The 16214-nt window shown below is 36.9% G+C and overlaps 4 protein-coding genes across 12 annotated transcripts; 2 read left to right on the top strand and 2 right to left on the bottom strand.

Moving 5' to 3' along the window:
- Nucleotides 1-99: 99 nt before the first annotated feature.
- On the top strand, nucleotides 100-3502 carry LOC122574279 (acetyl-coenzyme A transporter 1). The gene is made up of 8 exons (XM_043741682.1): nucleotides 100-833; nucleotides 897-1186; nucleotides 1269-1423; nucleotides 1501-1694; nucleotides 1761-1945; nucleotides 2021-2138; nucleotides 2226-2441; nucleotides 2519-3502. Exons 1-8 carry the CDS (start codon nucleotides 624-626, stop codon nucleotides 2696-2698), a joined length of 1548 nt encoding a protein of 515 aa, XP_043597617.1. The 5' UTR covers nucleotides 100-623; the 3' UTR covers nucleotides 2699-3502.
- Nucleotides 3503-3804: 302 nt separating this feature from the next.
- On the bottom strand, nucleotides 3805-4595 carry LOC122574282. The gene is made up of 2 exons (XM_043741688.1): nucleotides 4290-4595; nucleotides 3805-4155 (listed from the first exon to the last, which is right to left on the bottom strand). Exons 1-2 carry the CDS (start codon nucleotides 4425-4427, stop codon nucleotides 3988-3990), a joined length of 306 nt encoding a protein of 101 aa, XP_043597623.1. The 5' UTR covers nucleotides 4428-4595; the 3' UTR covers nucleotides 3805-3987.
- Nucleotides 4596-4747: 152 nt separating this feature from the next.
- On the bottom strand, nucleotides 4748-10080 carry LOC122574278 (cationic amino acid transporter 4). 8 transcript variants are annotated; one of them, XR_006318977.1, is made up of 11 exons: nucleotides 9924-10080; nucleotides 9629-9793; nucleotides 9134-9382; nucleotides 8725-9060; nucleotides 8216-8462; nucleotides 7721-8120; nucleotides 7346-7574; nucleotides 7119-7280; nucleotides 6793-7026; nucleotides 6582-6706; nucleotides 4748-6400 (listed from the first exon to the last, which is right to left on the bottom strand). XR_006318977.1 is itself a non-coding variant. In XM_043741679.1 (9 exons), the coding sequence occupies exons 2-9, from the start codon at nucleotides 9768-9770 to the stop codon at nucleotides 6845-6847; spliced, it is 1947 nt and encodes a 648-aa protein (XP_043597614.1). In that variant the 5' UTR covers nucleotides 9771-9793; nucleotides 9924-10080; the 3' UTR covers nucleotides 4748-6844. The 8 variants fall into 8 exon arrangements, 2 of the variants coding, with proteins under 2 accessions (XP_043597614.1, XP_043597616.1); XR_006318976.1 differs by having other exon boundaries at nucleotides 6582-7026; XR_006318978.1 differs by having other exon boundaries at nucleotides 4748-6211; nucleotides 6582-7026.
- A 1146-nt stretch (nucleotides 10081-11226) lies between these two features.
- Nucleotides 11227-15977, top strand: LOC122574276 (ATP-dependent RNA helicase DDX42). 2 transcript variants are annotated; one of them, XM_043741672.1, is made up of 10 exons: nucleotides 11227-11369; nucleotides 11864-12095; nucleotides 12169-12441; nucleotides 12805-13345; nucleotides 13772-14000; nucleotides 14161-14435; nucleotides 14693-14843; nucleotides 14930-15264; nucleotides 15346-15474; nucleotides 15675-15977. In XM_043741672.1, the coding sequence occupies exons 2-10, from the start codon at nucleotides 11881-11883 to the stop codon at nucleotides 15849-15851; spliced, it is 2325 nt and encodes a 774-aa protein (XP_043597607.1). In that variant the 5' UTR covers nucleotides 11227-11369; nucleotides 11864-11880; the 3' UTR covers nucleotides 15852-15977. The 2 variants fall into 2 exon arrangements, with proteins under 2 accessions (XP_043597607.1, XP_043597608.1); XM_043741673.1 differs by having other exon boundaries at nucleotides 11264-11392.
- The last annotated feature ends 237 nt before the right edge of the window (nucleotides 15978-16214 follow it).

The following is a 16214-nucleotide window of genomic DNA, read 5'->3' as shown; positions in this document are numbered from 1 at the left end:
ATTTGCTCTTCTATCAAATCGTTAGTTTTAGCAATAAAGGTTTCACACGTGGCTTTAAGATTGAAGAAGACAGAATATAACTGACGTGTCCTTAATGAGAAACAACGTGGCATTTACGAGCTGCTACGAACTTTTGTATATGACTCTCAGCTGAACAATTTTGATGAAAGCGAAACAGTTTGAGTTCATTACCATTCAGCTGCTGTTGTTCGTAATATAAATGTAAAATACTTGGGAATACTTATTTTTTACTAGAAGCTCGTCTGTCAATTCCTCGTACAAGTGCAATATCGTTTTATATATGTAAAATTAAGGTTATATCGGCAATGACTACGTCAATAGTGATACAACTGTCACAAGATAAATAATTCATTTTGTTATTGTGTGAGTGGCTCTTCCGTTCAGAAATGTTTGTATGTCATTTTATCGGAGGATCTACGTTGGAGCATTTTGGAACAATATATCGATAATTATCATATAATCCATGGGATGCTTGATAACGTTGTTAAAAGTAAGCGTTAAAAATTAAAGAGTCGACGCTCGCATAAAAAGATCATCGATTACGGCGGAGATTAAAAAAGTAAGGTGCATGAGATTGTTGTTGATCTCTCATATCGTTCTTCATGGGTACTAGAAGGAAAATGAATAAGGATGACAACGTGGAAGATGGGATCCACGAGTCGAAGCATGTCCACGAACGTTCGGATGTACGAGGTGATGAAAAGAATATAGCTATTCTTTTATTTTTATATCTGTTACAAGGAATACCATTGGGGTTATGCGGTTCTATACCCATGTTACTTCAGAACAGAGATGTGTCATATCGTCAGCAGGTAACTTCCTAGATTTATATTGTAATTACTTCAAATAATATACAAATGTTGTTGTACCTCCAGGCTGAATTTAGCTTTGTGCAATGGCCCTTTTCTTTGAAACTGTTTTGGGCACCCATAGTAGACTCCGTGTTTTCACAAAGATTTGGAAGAAGAAAAACATGGCTAATTCCAACTCAATATTTAATGGGATTTTTCATGCTGTTATTATCCAGCCATGTAAATCAATGGTTGGGTAGTAAAACAATAAAACCAAACATAGAAATGTTGACTGTAATATTTTTTGTACTAAATGTTTTGGCTGCAACTCAAGATATTGTAGTAGATGGATGGGCACTGACCATGTTAAAAAGGTATAGATATAATTTGTAATTGTGAGACTATATGAGTTAATAGTAGCTTCAATAAGTCTATATTTCTGTTTTGTATATTTAGATGTAATGTCGGATATGCATCAACTTGCAACAGTGTAGGACAAACTGCTGGATATTTTATTGGTTATGTACTTTTTATGGCATTAGAATCTCCAGAATTTTGTAACAGTTATTTAAGATCTATACCTTCCAATGAAGGCATTTTGACTCTGCCTGGTAAAGTAATTAGTATTAGCATTAATATTTAAAAAGTTGACATAGGCACAATTGTAATTTACTATTCATTTTTATAGATTTTCTCTATTTCTGGGGATGGGTATTTATAATTATCACCACTTTACTTGCCTTGTTTAAACATGAAGATTCAGAGAAAATGCACAAAGACGAAGAATTGAATACAGATATCAAACATGCGTACAGATTACTTTGGAACATTGTCAAATTACCATCTATAAAAACAATCATTATATTTTTGTTAACTGCTAAGGTCAGTAAATATAATAAAATTCACATTTATATCATTAATAATAATTTAATTCCGCATCAATTGCAGATAGGGTTTTCTGCTTGTGATGCTGTAACAGGTTTGAAGCTAGTAGAAGCTGGTATACCGAAAGAAAAGTTTGCCCTTATGGCTGTGCCTATGATTCCATTACAAATATTGTTACCATTAGCAATATCAAAGTATACAGTAGGTCCAAGACCCATGGATGTATACATAATGGCAATGCCTTATAGGTGATTAGAAGACAAATGTATAAAGTAGAATATTCCAAATAGGCATATAATAAATATTTGTAATTGATCCTCTAGACTGGCTTTTGGATTAGTAGCAGCAGTTTTGGTATATGTGACGCCATATATCGTAACAGGGGGACACGTTCCAGCCTATTACTTTGTAGTTTTAATTGCTCTATACTTGATACACCAGGTGAGATATCGACACGAGACGAACCATAATTCGATTAATAATGGTAAGCGATTATAAAAACATATATATCATCTTCGCTTGTCACAGGTTTTCACAAGTAGTATGTTCGTGGCATCGATGGCATTTTTTGCAAAGATTAGCGATCCAGCTGTTGGTGGTACTTACATGACATTACTAAATACATTAAGTAATCTCGGAGCTAATTGGCCAGCAACGGCAGCTCTTTGGTTTGTCGATCCATTAACGTATCGACAATGCAGCACTGATCCCTCAAATGACTGTAGCACAATTTCGAAAAGGGAGGTTGGTGTCTGTTGTTTCGGCTTATAGGTGATCGTTTAAAAGGTGCTTTTGGAAAGATACAATTTTTTTGTTTTCAGCTCTGCATGGACACGCACAATGGTGCTTGTAATATGCAATTTGATGGATATTACATAGAGAGTATCTTGTGTTTAATCATAGGACTTGCTTGGCTCAGATGGGGTCGACGGAAAATAGATCTGTTACAAAGAAGACCTATGTCTGCTTGGAAAATTATTCTTTCGAAGCAGAACAGATAACAGTATTGAATTTGTGTTGCAGTTTGCAAATACGGTACCTGCAATTATTACGAAATTGTTAGAAGTGTACGAAAACTCGAACATATCGAACGTATCGATGCTCGGGACGAGTCGAGAAGAGTCGCGTTTCAAAAGTATCCGTAATTTGAGGTTGTCGGGATTCCTGAAAATTTCGGGATTCTTGAGAAAGTCAGGATTTTCGAGAATTATAAAATTATATAGTAAATTATAATATTCTATAATAAAATTTTATATTTATGATATATTTCGTTGTTATTTCTACTTCGTATTCCAGTCGATATAATTTTTAAATTTTCAAGAATTTCGAAATTCTCAGGAATTCTGACAGTACCGAATTACGAGATACTTTTGAGAACCCAACCCGATCCGATATTTTTGGGTTCTCGCACATCTCTAGAAATTGTACAAAGTAAATACGCGTATGTTGAACGCGTATCGGTTGCGTGTCCGGGTGATTTTCTACACGTCCATCAAGTGTTTCGATTTGATCAACGCAACATGAACTGAATTGTTTTCTAGTTTCACAATATTTTTTGTTTCTTGTTCTTATTTGTTTAATTTTTTTTAATGTAACAAATAATAAGCGGTATTTGTCGGAGGTTTGATACCTAACTTTATATGAATAATTTTTATAACATTATTTGATATATTGGCACAATAACAACATCGAACAAGTACTGCATTCATTGTACAATTATTTAAATAGAGCACTGATGATTTTGGTTGTAGCATGTCGTTTATACCTAGTGATATGCCAAAAAAATAAAACTGTGTCTTTTTCTATTTATGTCCTCATCCTTCCATGAAGATTGGTGATTTTAATTACGATGTAATGTTGCAATATATTGCATTGATTTACTACATATCTGTATTTTCGATTGGGTTTGGATAACTTAACGATAAAAATCGCGACCGTTCGCGAACGGGTCTTGTAATTTATTATGTGCGAGTACATAATGTTAATAAAAGTTTTCCATACAAAGTATTCTACCTTTACTCTGCTTTTACCATATTCGTATTTTTTGAATTCATCGCGTAGAATTTAATGTGATAGTGCAAATAGGGATGATAGAAAAAGAGTTATCTTTCTGCGGCTTGATAGCCATTTTTTTATTTTATCTGCTATCACATCGTGAAAGGAACTGAAGAGATAAAACGGTATTCGTAGTATGCATTTAAGTACTATCTAACATTTGCACGTAAATATTTTTTAAACGCAGATATTTACGGGACAGGATCGGTGGTCGGTGAAAGGTGGTTCACTTCGCTTATCCACAACATCCAGGTCGTAAATCGGTTCGATGGTCTTCCTTGAAATTTGTTGCTCTTTTCTTGAGATGCGCTGATTCCGAGTGTATCGACTCGTGATTCGCAACCATTGGCACAGTTAACGAGGATGTGTATGTTGTAGGCAATTCAAGAACGTGTTCATCTCCCTGCGATTTATATCGTTGCGTTAATTTTAATTTGTACCGTTAAGAAGAGGTTCGTTAACGGTATGTAGAAATAGATCTTTCCGAATGTAATTTTCTCTGGGAAAATTATACAAGAAACATAGCAAGATATTTACGGTTTTAGTCGATTCAGTATCCATAATGGTGCCGGGATGAGACTCAACGAACAACGATAAATGTTGAACTTCATTTTCGATACTCCGCACACAAACGAAGTTAACGAACGTGGCGATCAGAATCAACTTGATAAACATGTTGCACGTTTCTACTTTGACTTCAAAATTCCTTCTAAAGCTTTCAAGTGTAAGGTTCACCTTTTTATATAGGTTAATACTTCCATGTTTGCTCGTAAATCTCTGCCAGGCTGCATTATTAATGGCTCATGGAGGTTTAATCAAACGTCGATACATCAAATTTGGAGTACTTTAAAATCGCCTATTTCTAGGAAATGTTGTCAAAGATATCGCTCGAAGAATAAACATATGGTTCATTTTGTGTTCGTGTACTTTGAAATGATACGCTGGTGGTGTAAAATGAAGTTTAAAGAATTAATTGCCATTGGAGAAATTCTGACTTTTCGATGACAAATATTTTATATTAGAAGACAAATATAGTACAGAACACTGACAATAATTTTTGGTACCATTCTTATGCACCGTTACACGAACTTGATAACCACGTATAGTGTGCAGTATGGTTGTACGGTTAACTAGATTTTAATTCCACATATATTTTCACAATCTCTTCCTAGTGGCTGTTGTTTTTGTGTGTGTTCACGCAATCACCGATAATTAGTTTGCTGTACAGTATGCGTCGATAATTGCGCGTACATTGTAATCGCCCTTGCAATTTGCGGTACAATATTGGGATTTCATCTCGCAGAAAATTTCTATGTAACATTTCAATTGAATATTCTTTTCTTTATATGTATGCTCTCTACTTTAAAGGTGAATCGTTTTCGAAAATCTTCATAGATATTCAAGGCAGAAAGAAATGTTTCAAATATCATGTAAAAGTTTGCTGCATCGTAATATTCTAAGGATGAATCCTACTACATATTTACTTTCTTGTATAATAACTTGGCTTAAATAACTTGGCTTATTTGAAACATTTCTAAGCGTCTGCAAATACTTGCATTCCTTGCAAGTTACTCGCGTAATCCTGAAGCGATGTATTCTTCGTAAATAAACGTTCACCTTAAATCTTATTTAAGACGTGATATTATAGTATTTGCTAGGATATTTTTCATCTATATAACATCTACGTCACTTTGACGGTAGTAATTTTTAAGATATCAATAGTATATACTTTCTTATGTAACATCGATTATATTATCTGCTATGGTAGTCGATCCTTGCTGGATCTGCTGAGCGGAGGACTGTCAAAATAACATACGCCATTAGTTATTTAAATTATACGGAAGGAAATAATTCAAGATACCGTATTAATCGACGTTTGTTTTACGTCAAACATGCATTAAATACTTTCGAACGTAAGAGGTCGTGAATAAATTGGTGGACTAGGAACGGTCAACCCTAGAGACGTTTTATGTTATGGAACAGGTGGAACAAGTAGAACACATCGATTTAATCTCATAAAACGGGCGAAATTATAAATGAAGACTACAAAGAGAAAAGGGAATGATAAGTAGTCATATTTCCTATTTTCTCAGAGGAGCAGTTTCAAAATTCAATAGAGCAATCCACGAGCTTAGCAAATCCGTGTACAGATAATCTTAAAATTAATGCCCGCCATATAATAGCTGAATCTATTGTCATGCTTTTTTAGATTCGTATATCTTACTGTATAATTAGTCTATCCGTTCCCAAGGCACCATGTTTCGATCCTTGCAGCAGAACATTCAAATTTGCTCAAATAGACAATTGTTCTGCATGCCTTTCCAAAATCTGGTCTCCAAAAATACATTCTCCCTCTCTCTGCACATCTTAACTTTTTTTTGTGTTTTTTTTTTATTGCAACATCAAATTTATAAATGTTCCGAATATTTTATTATTCTTCTGGACCAGACGATGGGTTTCTAGAAATCAAATTTGTACTAAGAATACGATACCTTCTCTTCCTTTAGAGTCGACTGAATTTTACTATTGTACTATATCGTTAGATACACTTTGTTCTTTGTGCATCCGTACAAATACGCAACTAAACGTTTTAATGTACAATGAGCATACGATGAAATTTTGTATGCGCAACGAGAATTAATATATATCTGTAAAATATAAAAGTACTGTATATACCATAAACTTGTGCGCGATAAAGTATAATTAAATATAATAAAATATAAGGATTGAAATACTTTCAACTAAATTGCGGTATACAAATAAGGTACGACATAATCGATCGACGAAGTTAATCGAGATAAATTACTAAAAAAGCACAGTCTTGCCTACATTGAAATCCTTCCAGCATCCAGTTGCTTAATTCTTAAAGACAAAGTGACTTGAAAGGGATACAATTCGGCTTAGCATTTTACATAACATCGGTATGTACAAAGATCCCTCAGACACTCTAATCTCTAATTCAAATTGAGGTATATGTAAGAAAACAATGGTCAGATTCTGTAACATTTTTCCAATTCCCTACGTATTATAATTTACTTACATTCAGCGTTGATTGGCATAATTTTTACACAGTTCTGGCGAAATCTATGCTTCTAATGTACGAAATCTTCCTCGTTTAAGATCGGAACTTTATCGCTTTTCTGATTAACCCGTAACGTTGCTCCCCATTTCGCACCCCGACCAGCTTCCGAAGTCGCCATTAAGATCGAATACGAATTTGGACCCGCCGCTTCTTTACTGTAGTGAATCCCATACAGGAAGTATATTAACATTCCTGCAACAAAGGTACAACGAGCGTGCGATATCATTGCGAAACAGTATTGACGATACTATTGACTTGTATGCAACTTTGACATATCAACCTACCGACTATCATCCACACAAGAAATCGTAGCCACGTTAAAAGCGACAAATGAAACATTAGCCCAACGTTGAATAAGATACTCAGAGCTGGTACTATAGGTACCATAGGTACGCGGAATTTACCAGTAGGTGGACTTTGTTGGTGCGCAGAGATAACGATAAGACCTACGATTATGCTCGATTAGTTAGAGAATAAATGCGTGACATGGAATGAAATTTTTCAAACTTACTGCCAATCAATAATGTAACAACGTTTGTCAGAACGAAGTAGTCCCACCAGTCTGGTGCAAAATACGTTTGAGATATCAGTATTAACAGATAACATAAAGAAATGCAACCTGCCGTATAAATCATTACGGAACCAGTGACCGCATCTCCAGGCTTGCAGTTGCCCAAGAAATTCACCAGCCAAACGTAACGTGACGTAAGTTTGCCAGTGCCCTCGCTCAGATCTAAGAGCTATAACGAACGTAAAAATTATAAAGAAGAGGATAGATAGGAAGGCTAGATTTTCTTTGTACTCTTTTAGTCCGTAAAAACATGAATTTGCACAGTCTAGTTAGAACAGTTATAAATGCTCGGTTCCTTCTCCCTTCTTTCTTTACCTCGGATTCGGCGGACGTGACGCTGTTACAATCGCTGTTGGAATCCGCACCCTCGGTAGGAGGCGATGTCAAACTGCTCGGTGTACCAGCGTTCGATGGCGGCGGCGTAACTTTCTCAGGACGATATCTCAAGATAATTACGCTCGCTGAAACGATGGTATAGGCCAAGAAAGTACCGATAGACATAAATTCAACTAGATGTTGAAGGTCGAAGAGCAAGGCGATTAAGGCACTGACAGAGCCGCTGATAGCCAAGTTGAGAACCGGAACTTGAGTGCGCTCGCTAACGTGACCCAGAAAGCCAAAGAGTAGACCATCGTTCGCCATGGCATACATTGTCCGTGGCAATGAAAACAGGGATCCGAAGAGAGTCGTCGTCATTCCGCATAAAGCCCCAACACTGTTGCGCGTGAAAATTGTACACGGAGAAATTTTTCCAACAAAGGTGTTCCTTGTTTCGAATTTTAGGTAAGAATCGTTCGACGATTTTCTCACCTTATCGCGTATTTCGCCCATGGTATTCCTCTCGATGAGAAAGCCTCGGGAAGCGCTGCTGTTGGATTGATGTTCCAATACGGCACGACTAAAGTTAAAGCGGCGCCGACCATCACGTACCCGATGGTTACGATTGCCATGGAAAATAGCGTTGCTCGTGGTATACTGTACCCAGGATCGCGTGCTTCTTCGCCAGAGGTAGCTATAGAATCGAAGCCAACGAAAGCGTAGAAACATGTTGCGGCACCTGTTCGTGTACAGGAAACGTATTAGAATAGAAGAATAGAATTTATTGGAAATGAACATGTATGAAGGAAAGTTACCCAGTACAGAGCAAAGATAAATATTAATATTGAATGATATTAGTTGCTTCCTTCTTTTATGAAGTTTCATTTATACTACAAATAATTGTTTAAATATTTAAATTTTACCAATCCACATCGTAGTAAAGAAGATATAGAATGGCTAGTACTATACGATTTTCCCTCCATGTATAGGTTCAAAAATACCTGCTAATACACCGCTGAATCCGTACGGCAAGAATCCTCCATTCTCACAGCTCCAATTAGAAAATTTCGCATAATATATCCCCAGACCGATTACCAACCCCATCACGCCTAAATTTATGATAGTGAGCAAAGAATTAACCGTTGCCGAACATTTAACGCCCAATGCTAACAACATCGCGTAAGCTAGGCATAGTCCAGCGGCTAAAAAATCTGGTATAGTTCCAAGTGGCTCTCCCATTGTGTACCCGTGCATTATTCGGCGGGTGTAATTGCTGATTGCTCCTCCTGCTAGAGAATCAACGTATCCGCTCCATGCCCTGGCCACGGACGCCGCACCTATTCCCGAGCATAAAAGTTCCGTGAAATTTATGAGACAGAATAGACCGTAATCGAGAACAAATAACTTTACCGATCATATGCTCTAATATGATGTTCCATCCAATTACGAAAGCCCAGAATTCGCCGACGGAGATGTAGGTGTAAACGTACGCGCTGCCAGCTTTTGGAATTCTTGCACCGAATTCAGCGTAACATAACGCAGCTAACAAAGAAGCTATGCCAGCGAGCAGGAAGCTCAAGATTACACCTGGACCGGCTGTGTCATGAGCCACCGTTCCTGTCAAAACATAGATACCAGCGCCAACCATATGACCAACACCTGAAAAATAAATTCACATATTTACGTACGTAAACATGAACACAAAGAGACCATAAAGTTGCGCGAGAATTGTTCATTCTGGCAATATCAGGCATAAACGTCTCGTCGGGTTGCAACGCTATATCGCGCGTATGCAATTAACATTTTTCCGGTTTTGAAACTACTTTATCGCCCACGAGTACGTGATATCGCGCGAGGTGGTCGTGCATGTTCTTACGACTAAAATAGCAGAAAAAGCATACTTACCAAGCAACGTAATATCGAACGTGGAAAGACATCTTTTCATTGGAGTTTCAAGTAAATCACCTTGCAGCTTTTTCGTGCGATTCATTTTGGAACACAGGCCGGACATAACGTGCCCGAGGATCATTCGGCGAACCGATGGCATTCTGATTTCTTTTAAACAGATTCCTATTACAACATCATACAGTATCTGTATATGTATCATACTGATAAGAAGTACTTGAAAGCAAATGTTTGTTTAGCAAACGCATTGCCATTACGCTAAATCATAGGCTTCATAAATGGTTTCTGTACTTACGTGGAATTGACTATGTTCGTATGCGGAATTTTTCGATGCTTGACTCGTTGTGACAGAATCTCAACTGCGACGAACACGATCTCACGACGGACGCTGAAATCTACGGAGAAGTCGCATGGCGCCTCCGTTAACACGCAGGCTCGGATATTCGATCGATTCAGCTGTAATAGAACTATTTATGTCACTCAGCCGTCAGAGTATGAATGAAGAGAATCTTTTAATCAACATTTTCATGACAATAAGCATGCTTTTAAAAAACCCATTCTATCGTGTTCCTGCAGTCGCATTTTTAATCAGCATTCGGAAAATTGATTTTCTTTTGATTATATTTCTCAGCCGCTAATTTATTTATTTACAAAACTTCCTGAATTTAGCTTTATAAAATGATATAATTATCGATAGATCGCGATAAGCTCACGATCAATTTCTAACAAGCATTTCTAACGAAATCTAATTGCAATTACGTTATAATGTTCAAAGTTGTGTAATATTGCTCAATAAAATATGCGAATAGGGGTGAACAAATTGTATCTAATATACATCATCTTTTCTCTAACCATAATATTATACTTTGCATAAAATTTTTAAGATAATATTATCGAAGTTGTTGTTTTGAGAAAATGTATCAGTTACAGATTAAATTATTCATAACAGAGATCATATCCTTTTTGAGTCATTCTTCTGGAAACAATGCCATTCGCTCAAGGACTCAACGCAGGATATCGATGCACCACATGGGAGCAGCACCGTCTGAGTTGTTATAATATGTATGCACGAAGGAGAAATGAAAGTGCTCACGCTTATGGTCCTGGTTGTTCCCGGACTAGTGCTGCACCATGCGACCGATACTGAAAGGTGATCCACACTAGCATATACAAGAACCTATGAAGTTAGGGGTCTGTCCTGTTTGGCTAGCATAGACAAGAACCTATTTAATTGTACGGTTCTACAGAAATGTTTTTGTAGTTGTCTGAAATAGAAAAGAGTAAGAATAATTAATATTTATTATATGACTTTAGAGAAGAAAAGAAACGATGTAATAATAATTGTAATATATTTTCCAGACATTATTTAGATTTAACATCAACTCTTGGCACTCGACATGTCGATTTTACCGGCATGAATATTTTTGATTATTGTAAAATATTTTTAATAAATTAATTTATTTTTTAAGGCACGTTACTGGTTTTACAATATACGGTTGATCGAGAGTGGTGTTCCCTCGTTTGCAAGATTCCTGTCTATGCTAGTGTGTATGCAAGCAAACAGATCCTTAATTTTATAGGTTCTTGTATATGCTAACGTGGATCATCTTCAGCATTTGGCCGCATGGTACAGCATCTGTAGTGTGAAATAACTGGAACTGCAGGCGTGAGCACTCTCTGTATGTACTTGCTTTATCGTTCGATATTGGAGTATTTAGAGTCGCATTTTCTTAGATGTGAAGTAAGTTCTTGAAGAGTATTCATGTAAGTTAGATCCATTTCTCATCATTTTCTTAAAATATCGTGCAAATATTTAGTGTTCGCAAATAAAAAATATGTATTTCAACGTTTCCCGTTATATTAGTGGGTTATAAAGGTGTTCTAACCTCTTTCCTCCCGTTGAAATGAAAACAATAAATATATACCGTTAGAAAGCAAATTTGAATAGCTTTAAAATAATACTGTATCGATATTAATCCATAGATTTTTTCGTTTCGTCTACCATACTTGCTACTAGAATAAATATAAATGAAAAATAATAGGTCATGAATTTGGCTTTCTGTCATGTATGTTTGTGTCTTGATCCAAAGTCTATTAACAATGTATTCTCTTGATATTGTAAAGTGATCGTATCTAAAAGTAGGGCAAGCAGAAACAAATTAAAAATACATGATTTGCTTGAGTTCCCAGCTATTTTGGGATACGTAAATGACTGTTAATATATTCACATTGTAGAAAATAACAAGATAAATATGAGTTATCACCGTGGTGGTGGTAATAAGCCAAAAGGCTTTGGATTTGCTGGCTTTCAAATGACTGGCACAAAAAGAAGTGGCTCTAACATACCACCACCTCCACCAAATTCTACTCTAAGCAAGCAAGGCTATCACACTATGAATTCTATCACCGAAAATGCCTTATCTGCATGTTGGGGAATGCCAAAAAAGCGTAGCAAAACTGAGGAGGAGTAAGTATACGCTTTAAGAAGTTATAAGAGACCAAAAGTAACAACAATTTTAAATGTTAAATGCTACAATTAGATACTTTGAGGATGATGATGATCCTCCGCCATTTTCCTTGGAATATATTCCGGCACCTGGATCTCCCACTTATGATTGGATGAAAAAATCGACTTCGAAAGAAGATAGCGATAGCGAGGAAGATCCACTAGATGCATTTATGGCTGGTATAGACGCAGAGGTTAAGAGAAACAATTATGAAGCACAACTGGCGGAGGACGAGCGCAAAGAAGAAAAATCCAAGGGATTTAGGGCGGATATCGATGGCGAGGACGACGAGGAAAGTTACTACAGGTAAGGGTTTTGTTGATTTTTTCAGTGAGCAAAGAGAAGATGCAGTATTGTCTATTTAACTGTAGTTTGAATTCATTGAGTCGAAGCTATTGATTGCGAGCAGATATTATAATATTGAGTCGAGATCCATTTTTGAAAATTTAACTTCTCGCGATCCACTTGCGATTCAACCAAAATCTGCTCATGAGCTACCAGTGGTTCACGACCCATATTTTGAGAACTTGTGACCTAACCTATTAGCAGTCGTAGTTCAGATTGAGCTTTTATAGTCAAATACTGGCAACTGCAGTTAATTAGCCATTGCTGTATTTGTTAAAAAAAAAAAAAAAAGATGAAGAAATATCGGGTTATTCCATTGACAAGGTATATGGAAGAAAATCCAACTGCGGGTTTGCAACAAGAGGAATCTGACCAAGAAATCGACTACGATGAAGACGGGAATCCGATCGCGCCTCCAAAAAAGAAAGATATCGATCCTTTACCTCCTGTTGATCACAGCGAGATAAAATACGAATCTTTCGAGAAAAATTTTTATAACGTTCACGATGAGATCGCTAATTTAAGTAAACAACAAATCGACGATTTGAAGAAAACTTTGGGAATAAAGGTATCTGGTCCGTCTCCGCCGAATCCGGTTACCAGTTTCGGTCATTTTGGTTTCGATGATGCGTTAATAAAAGCTATTAGAAAAAACGAATACACTCAACCTACCCCTATCCAAGCTCAAGCAGTTCCGGCCGCATTGAGCGGCAGAGATATAATAGGTATAGCGAAAACCGGTAGCGGTAAAACAGCAGCTTTCATTTGGCCAATGTTAGTTCATATAATGGATCAAAGAGAATTGAAGGCAGGCGACGGACCCATCGGTTTAATTCTTGCTCCTACGAGAGAATTGTCACAACAGGTACTTGTTACGTTAACGTAGCCTAAGCTATTATTATACTAAATTGATCGGAAGTTCTGTCGTCAGATTTTGCTCGTAGTTAGTATTTTATTTCGAGGTTTTCAGATAGTTAAAGCGTTATGTATATTATAACTATCAAAACATAGACCATTAAAAAATGGTTAATATTTTTGGAAAAATTATATTGACCCACTTATGCAATAACTCATCAACTAATAGCATTAGCAAAATTGGCAAGTTGCAAGTAGAAAGTTTCGTGATCTTATAATTTTTCATCAATTCAATGCTATAGGAGCACTGAAAGAATATTTTAATTCATTCGTTTCTTTCCAAAAAACAAAAACGACAGCGCTCTCCAATCAAGCTAATATGTATATAGGGATAGTTTTAGGCGCAAGTTTATTCGGTTCGTTGTTGTATTCCTAGATTTACCAAGAAGCAAGGAAGTTCGGGAAAGTGTATAATATTCAAGTGTGCTGCTGTTACGGCGGTGGCAGCAAATGGGAGCAAAGTAAAGCATTGGAAGGGGGTGCGGAAATAGTAGTCGCAACGCCGGGTAGAATGATAGATTTAGTTAAAATGAAAGCAACGAATTTAACCAGAGTAACATTTCTAGTATTGGACGAAGCTGATAGAATGTTCGATATGGGTTTCGGTAAGCGCACCGTTTGCAATACAATTTTATAATCTTGGAACAGGGGAGAAAAACAAGTTTTCTTCGTCGATCGGTTGCGTCGTCGACGCGGTTGTTGAGAAACTTTAAGACCTATTAATAATATTTTTATTTTGCTTGTTACCGCTCTGTTTGATTCCAGAGCCACAAGTGCGTTCAATATGTAACCACGTAAGGCCAGACAGGCAAACCTTGTTGTTTAGCGCAACTTTCAAAAAGAGGGTAGAAAAGCTTGCGAGGGACGTTCTGACGGATCCGGTTAGGATAGTACAAGGGGACGTCGGTGAGGCGAATGCTGACGTCACGCAACACGTGATAGTGTTCAATAATAATCCTACCGGCAAATGGACTTGGTTGTTGCAGAATCTAGTTGAATTCTTGAGCTCTGGCAGTCTGTTGATTTTCGTAACTAAAAAGGTTGGCGATTATGATCGTGTTCGGTTCGCTAGTACATTGCCGATGTTTATGCATTTGTGAGAAACTTCAATTCAAATTTAATTTAGAACTGTGAAAATGTATAAAATGTACAGCGAGAAAAAGCTACAATGGGTATATCTAACTATGTCCATGAAACTATGAAATTATCTATATTGCATAAATATTCGCAAGTTACTCAACAGATACAAATTATATATAGTGAATTTTTCCAACTGTATGGCATTATATTACCGTAGCTCAATGCGGAGGAACTTGCGAACAATCTGAAGTTGAAAGAATTTGACGTTATGCTGTTGCATGGTGATATGGACCAAATCGAAAGGAACAAAGTAATAACGGCTTTTAAAAAGAAGGAAGTTACTACACTGGTCGCTACTGACGTTGCTGGTAATTATCTTCTTGCCTTAAATCGGCTGGAACGATTAATCTTACTTGTAACGATTTCCTGAAACTCCTTTTGAATTTTCCCGTAGCTCGAGGTTTGGACATTCCACATATCAGAACCGTTGTTAATTACGACGTCGCACGAGACATAGATACTCATACACATAGGATAGGTAGAACTGGTCGAGCGGGTGAAAAAGGAACAGCGTATACCCTTGTAACAGAAAAAGACAAAGAATTCGCAGGTCATCTAGTTCGAAATTTGGAGGGTGCAAATCAGGAAGTACCAAAGAGTCTCATGGATTTAGCGATGCAAAGCGCTTGGTTCCGCAAGTCAAGGTTCAAAGGTGGGAAAGGGAAGAGTTTGAACGTCGGAGGGGCCGGACTTGGGTTTAGGGGAAGACCGGAAACATCTTCAACTTCGGTATTTATTCGTTAAAATTCCTCCAGTTCCATTTTTCAGATCTTGATATAACGTTCCAAATTTGTTCAAATTATTGTTTAGAGTTGTGGTTCCTCGTCGCAAGGATCTAAGGACATAAGCGAAGTTGTTAAAAAATTAGAAAGACATGGACCAGGTAGCGATCGGTTATCGGCCATGAAAGCTGCTTTCCGTAGTCAGTACAATTCTCAGGTAAGTTCTGTTTCGTTACGGTCATATAAATAACAACACATCATCGATCGTGTAGTGTTCTTTGTGAGTAGTTAGAAGCGATGAGGTTGAATCATTTAAATTTAGACGAAACGACTTTCTTAGAATTTAAACGAACACCGCTATAATGTGTAGGATTTGGAATGATATATGTGATATGTGGGAATTTAATTGATTTTTAGTTCCGGGCATCGTCGGATCATACGTGGGAACAAACTATTACGCGGCCTTCGGTGATAATGCCCCCACCGCCACCTGTACCTCCGAAACCAAATACGGAACAGTCGAAAACTCAGGATATACAAAGTACGAATATCGGAGGAGAAAGGAAGAGAGTGAGAAAGAGTCGGTGGGAATAAATATTGATGACTGAAAATTGCGATTATTTTGTGTATATTAAGATATTATATTATTGCTGATAATATGTGACCCGCAATGGCGATGCCAATTGTTTTTATATTATAATAAGATTTAATTTTACCAAATTTTTGCTTACCTCAAATTTCTTTTCCTACCTATACAAGTCGCCTATACAAGGCTGTATGACAGTGTTTCCCAACATTTTTTGTTTGTGAAACATTGACGTAAGATGCTGGAGGTCCTCTCCTGAAGATCAAACTGGTATTCGTAGGAATTGAGAGGTATTAATTGGATTTTCTCGTGAAAGCTTTTTGAGACTACGATTGGCTCCGTTTTTTTTTTCCAAGGCAAATAACGCGTGA

This window comes from Bombus pyrosoma, linkage group LG13, assembly GCF_014825855.1.
Source record: "Bombus pyrosoma isolate SC7728 linkage group LG13, ASM1482585v1, whole genome shotgun sequence".
Classification (NCBI taxonomy): domain Eukaryota; kingdom Metazoa; phylum Arthropoda; class Insecta; order Hymenoptera; family Apidae; genus Bombus; species Bombus pyrosoma.
Note: the sequence above shows the minus strand (reverse complement) of the source record. Positions and strands in the feature narration are given on the sequence as shown.

Excerpts from the sequence above, each read along its gene's own strand:
- LOC122574276 (XM_043741672.1), top strand. The coding sequence starts at position 11,881 with ATGAGTTATCACCGTGGTGGTGGTAATAAGCCAAAAGGCTTTGGATTT. Across the intron at positions 15,265-15,345 it reads CGGAAACATCTTCAACTTCG|AGTTGTGGTTCCTCGTCGCA; the intron begins GTATTTATTCGT and ends ATTATTGTTTAG. Across the intron at positions 15,475-15,674 it reads GTAGTCAGTACAATTCTCAG|TTCCGGGCATCGTCGGATCA; the intron begins GTAAGTTCTGTT and ends ATTGATTTTTAG.
- LOC122574282 (XM_043741688.1), bottom strand. The coding sequence starts at position 4,427 with ATGTTTATCAAGTTGATTCTGATCGCCACGTTCGTTAACTTCGTTTGT. Across the intron at positions 4,156-4,289 it reads ATACTGAATCGACTAAAACC|GGAGATGAACACGTTCTTGA; the intron begins GTAAATATCTTG and ends TATAAATCGCAG.
- LOC122574278 (XM_043741679.1), bottom strand. The coding sequence starts at position 9,770 with ATGCCATCGGTTCGCCGAATGATCCTCGGGCACGTTATGTCCGGCCTG. Across the intron at positions 9,383-9,628 it reads GTTCGATATTACGTTGCTTG|GTGTTGGTCATATGGTTGGC; the intron begins GTAAGTATGCTT and ends TTTATTTTTCAG. Across the intron at positions 7,281-7,345 it reads TGTTACATTATTGATTGGCA|GTCTTATCGTTATCTCTGCG; the intron begins GTAAGTTTGAAA and ends GCATAATCGTAG.
- LOC122574279 (XM_043741682.1), top strand. The coding sequence starts at position 624 with ATGGGTACTAGAAGGAAAATGAATAAGGATGACAACGTGGAAGATGGG. Across the intron at positions 834-896 it reads ATGTGTCATATCGTCAGCAG|GCTGAATTTAGCTTTGTGCA; the intron begins GTAACTTCCTAG and ends TTGTACCTCCAG. Across the intron at positions 2,139-2,225 it reads CTCTATACTTGATACACCAG|GTTTTCACAAGTAGTATGTT; the intron begins GTGAGATATCGA and ends CGCTTGTCACAG.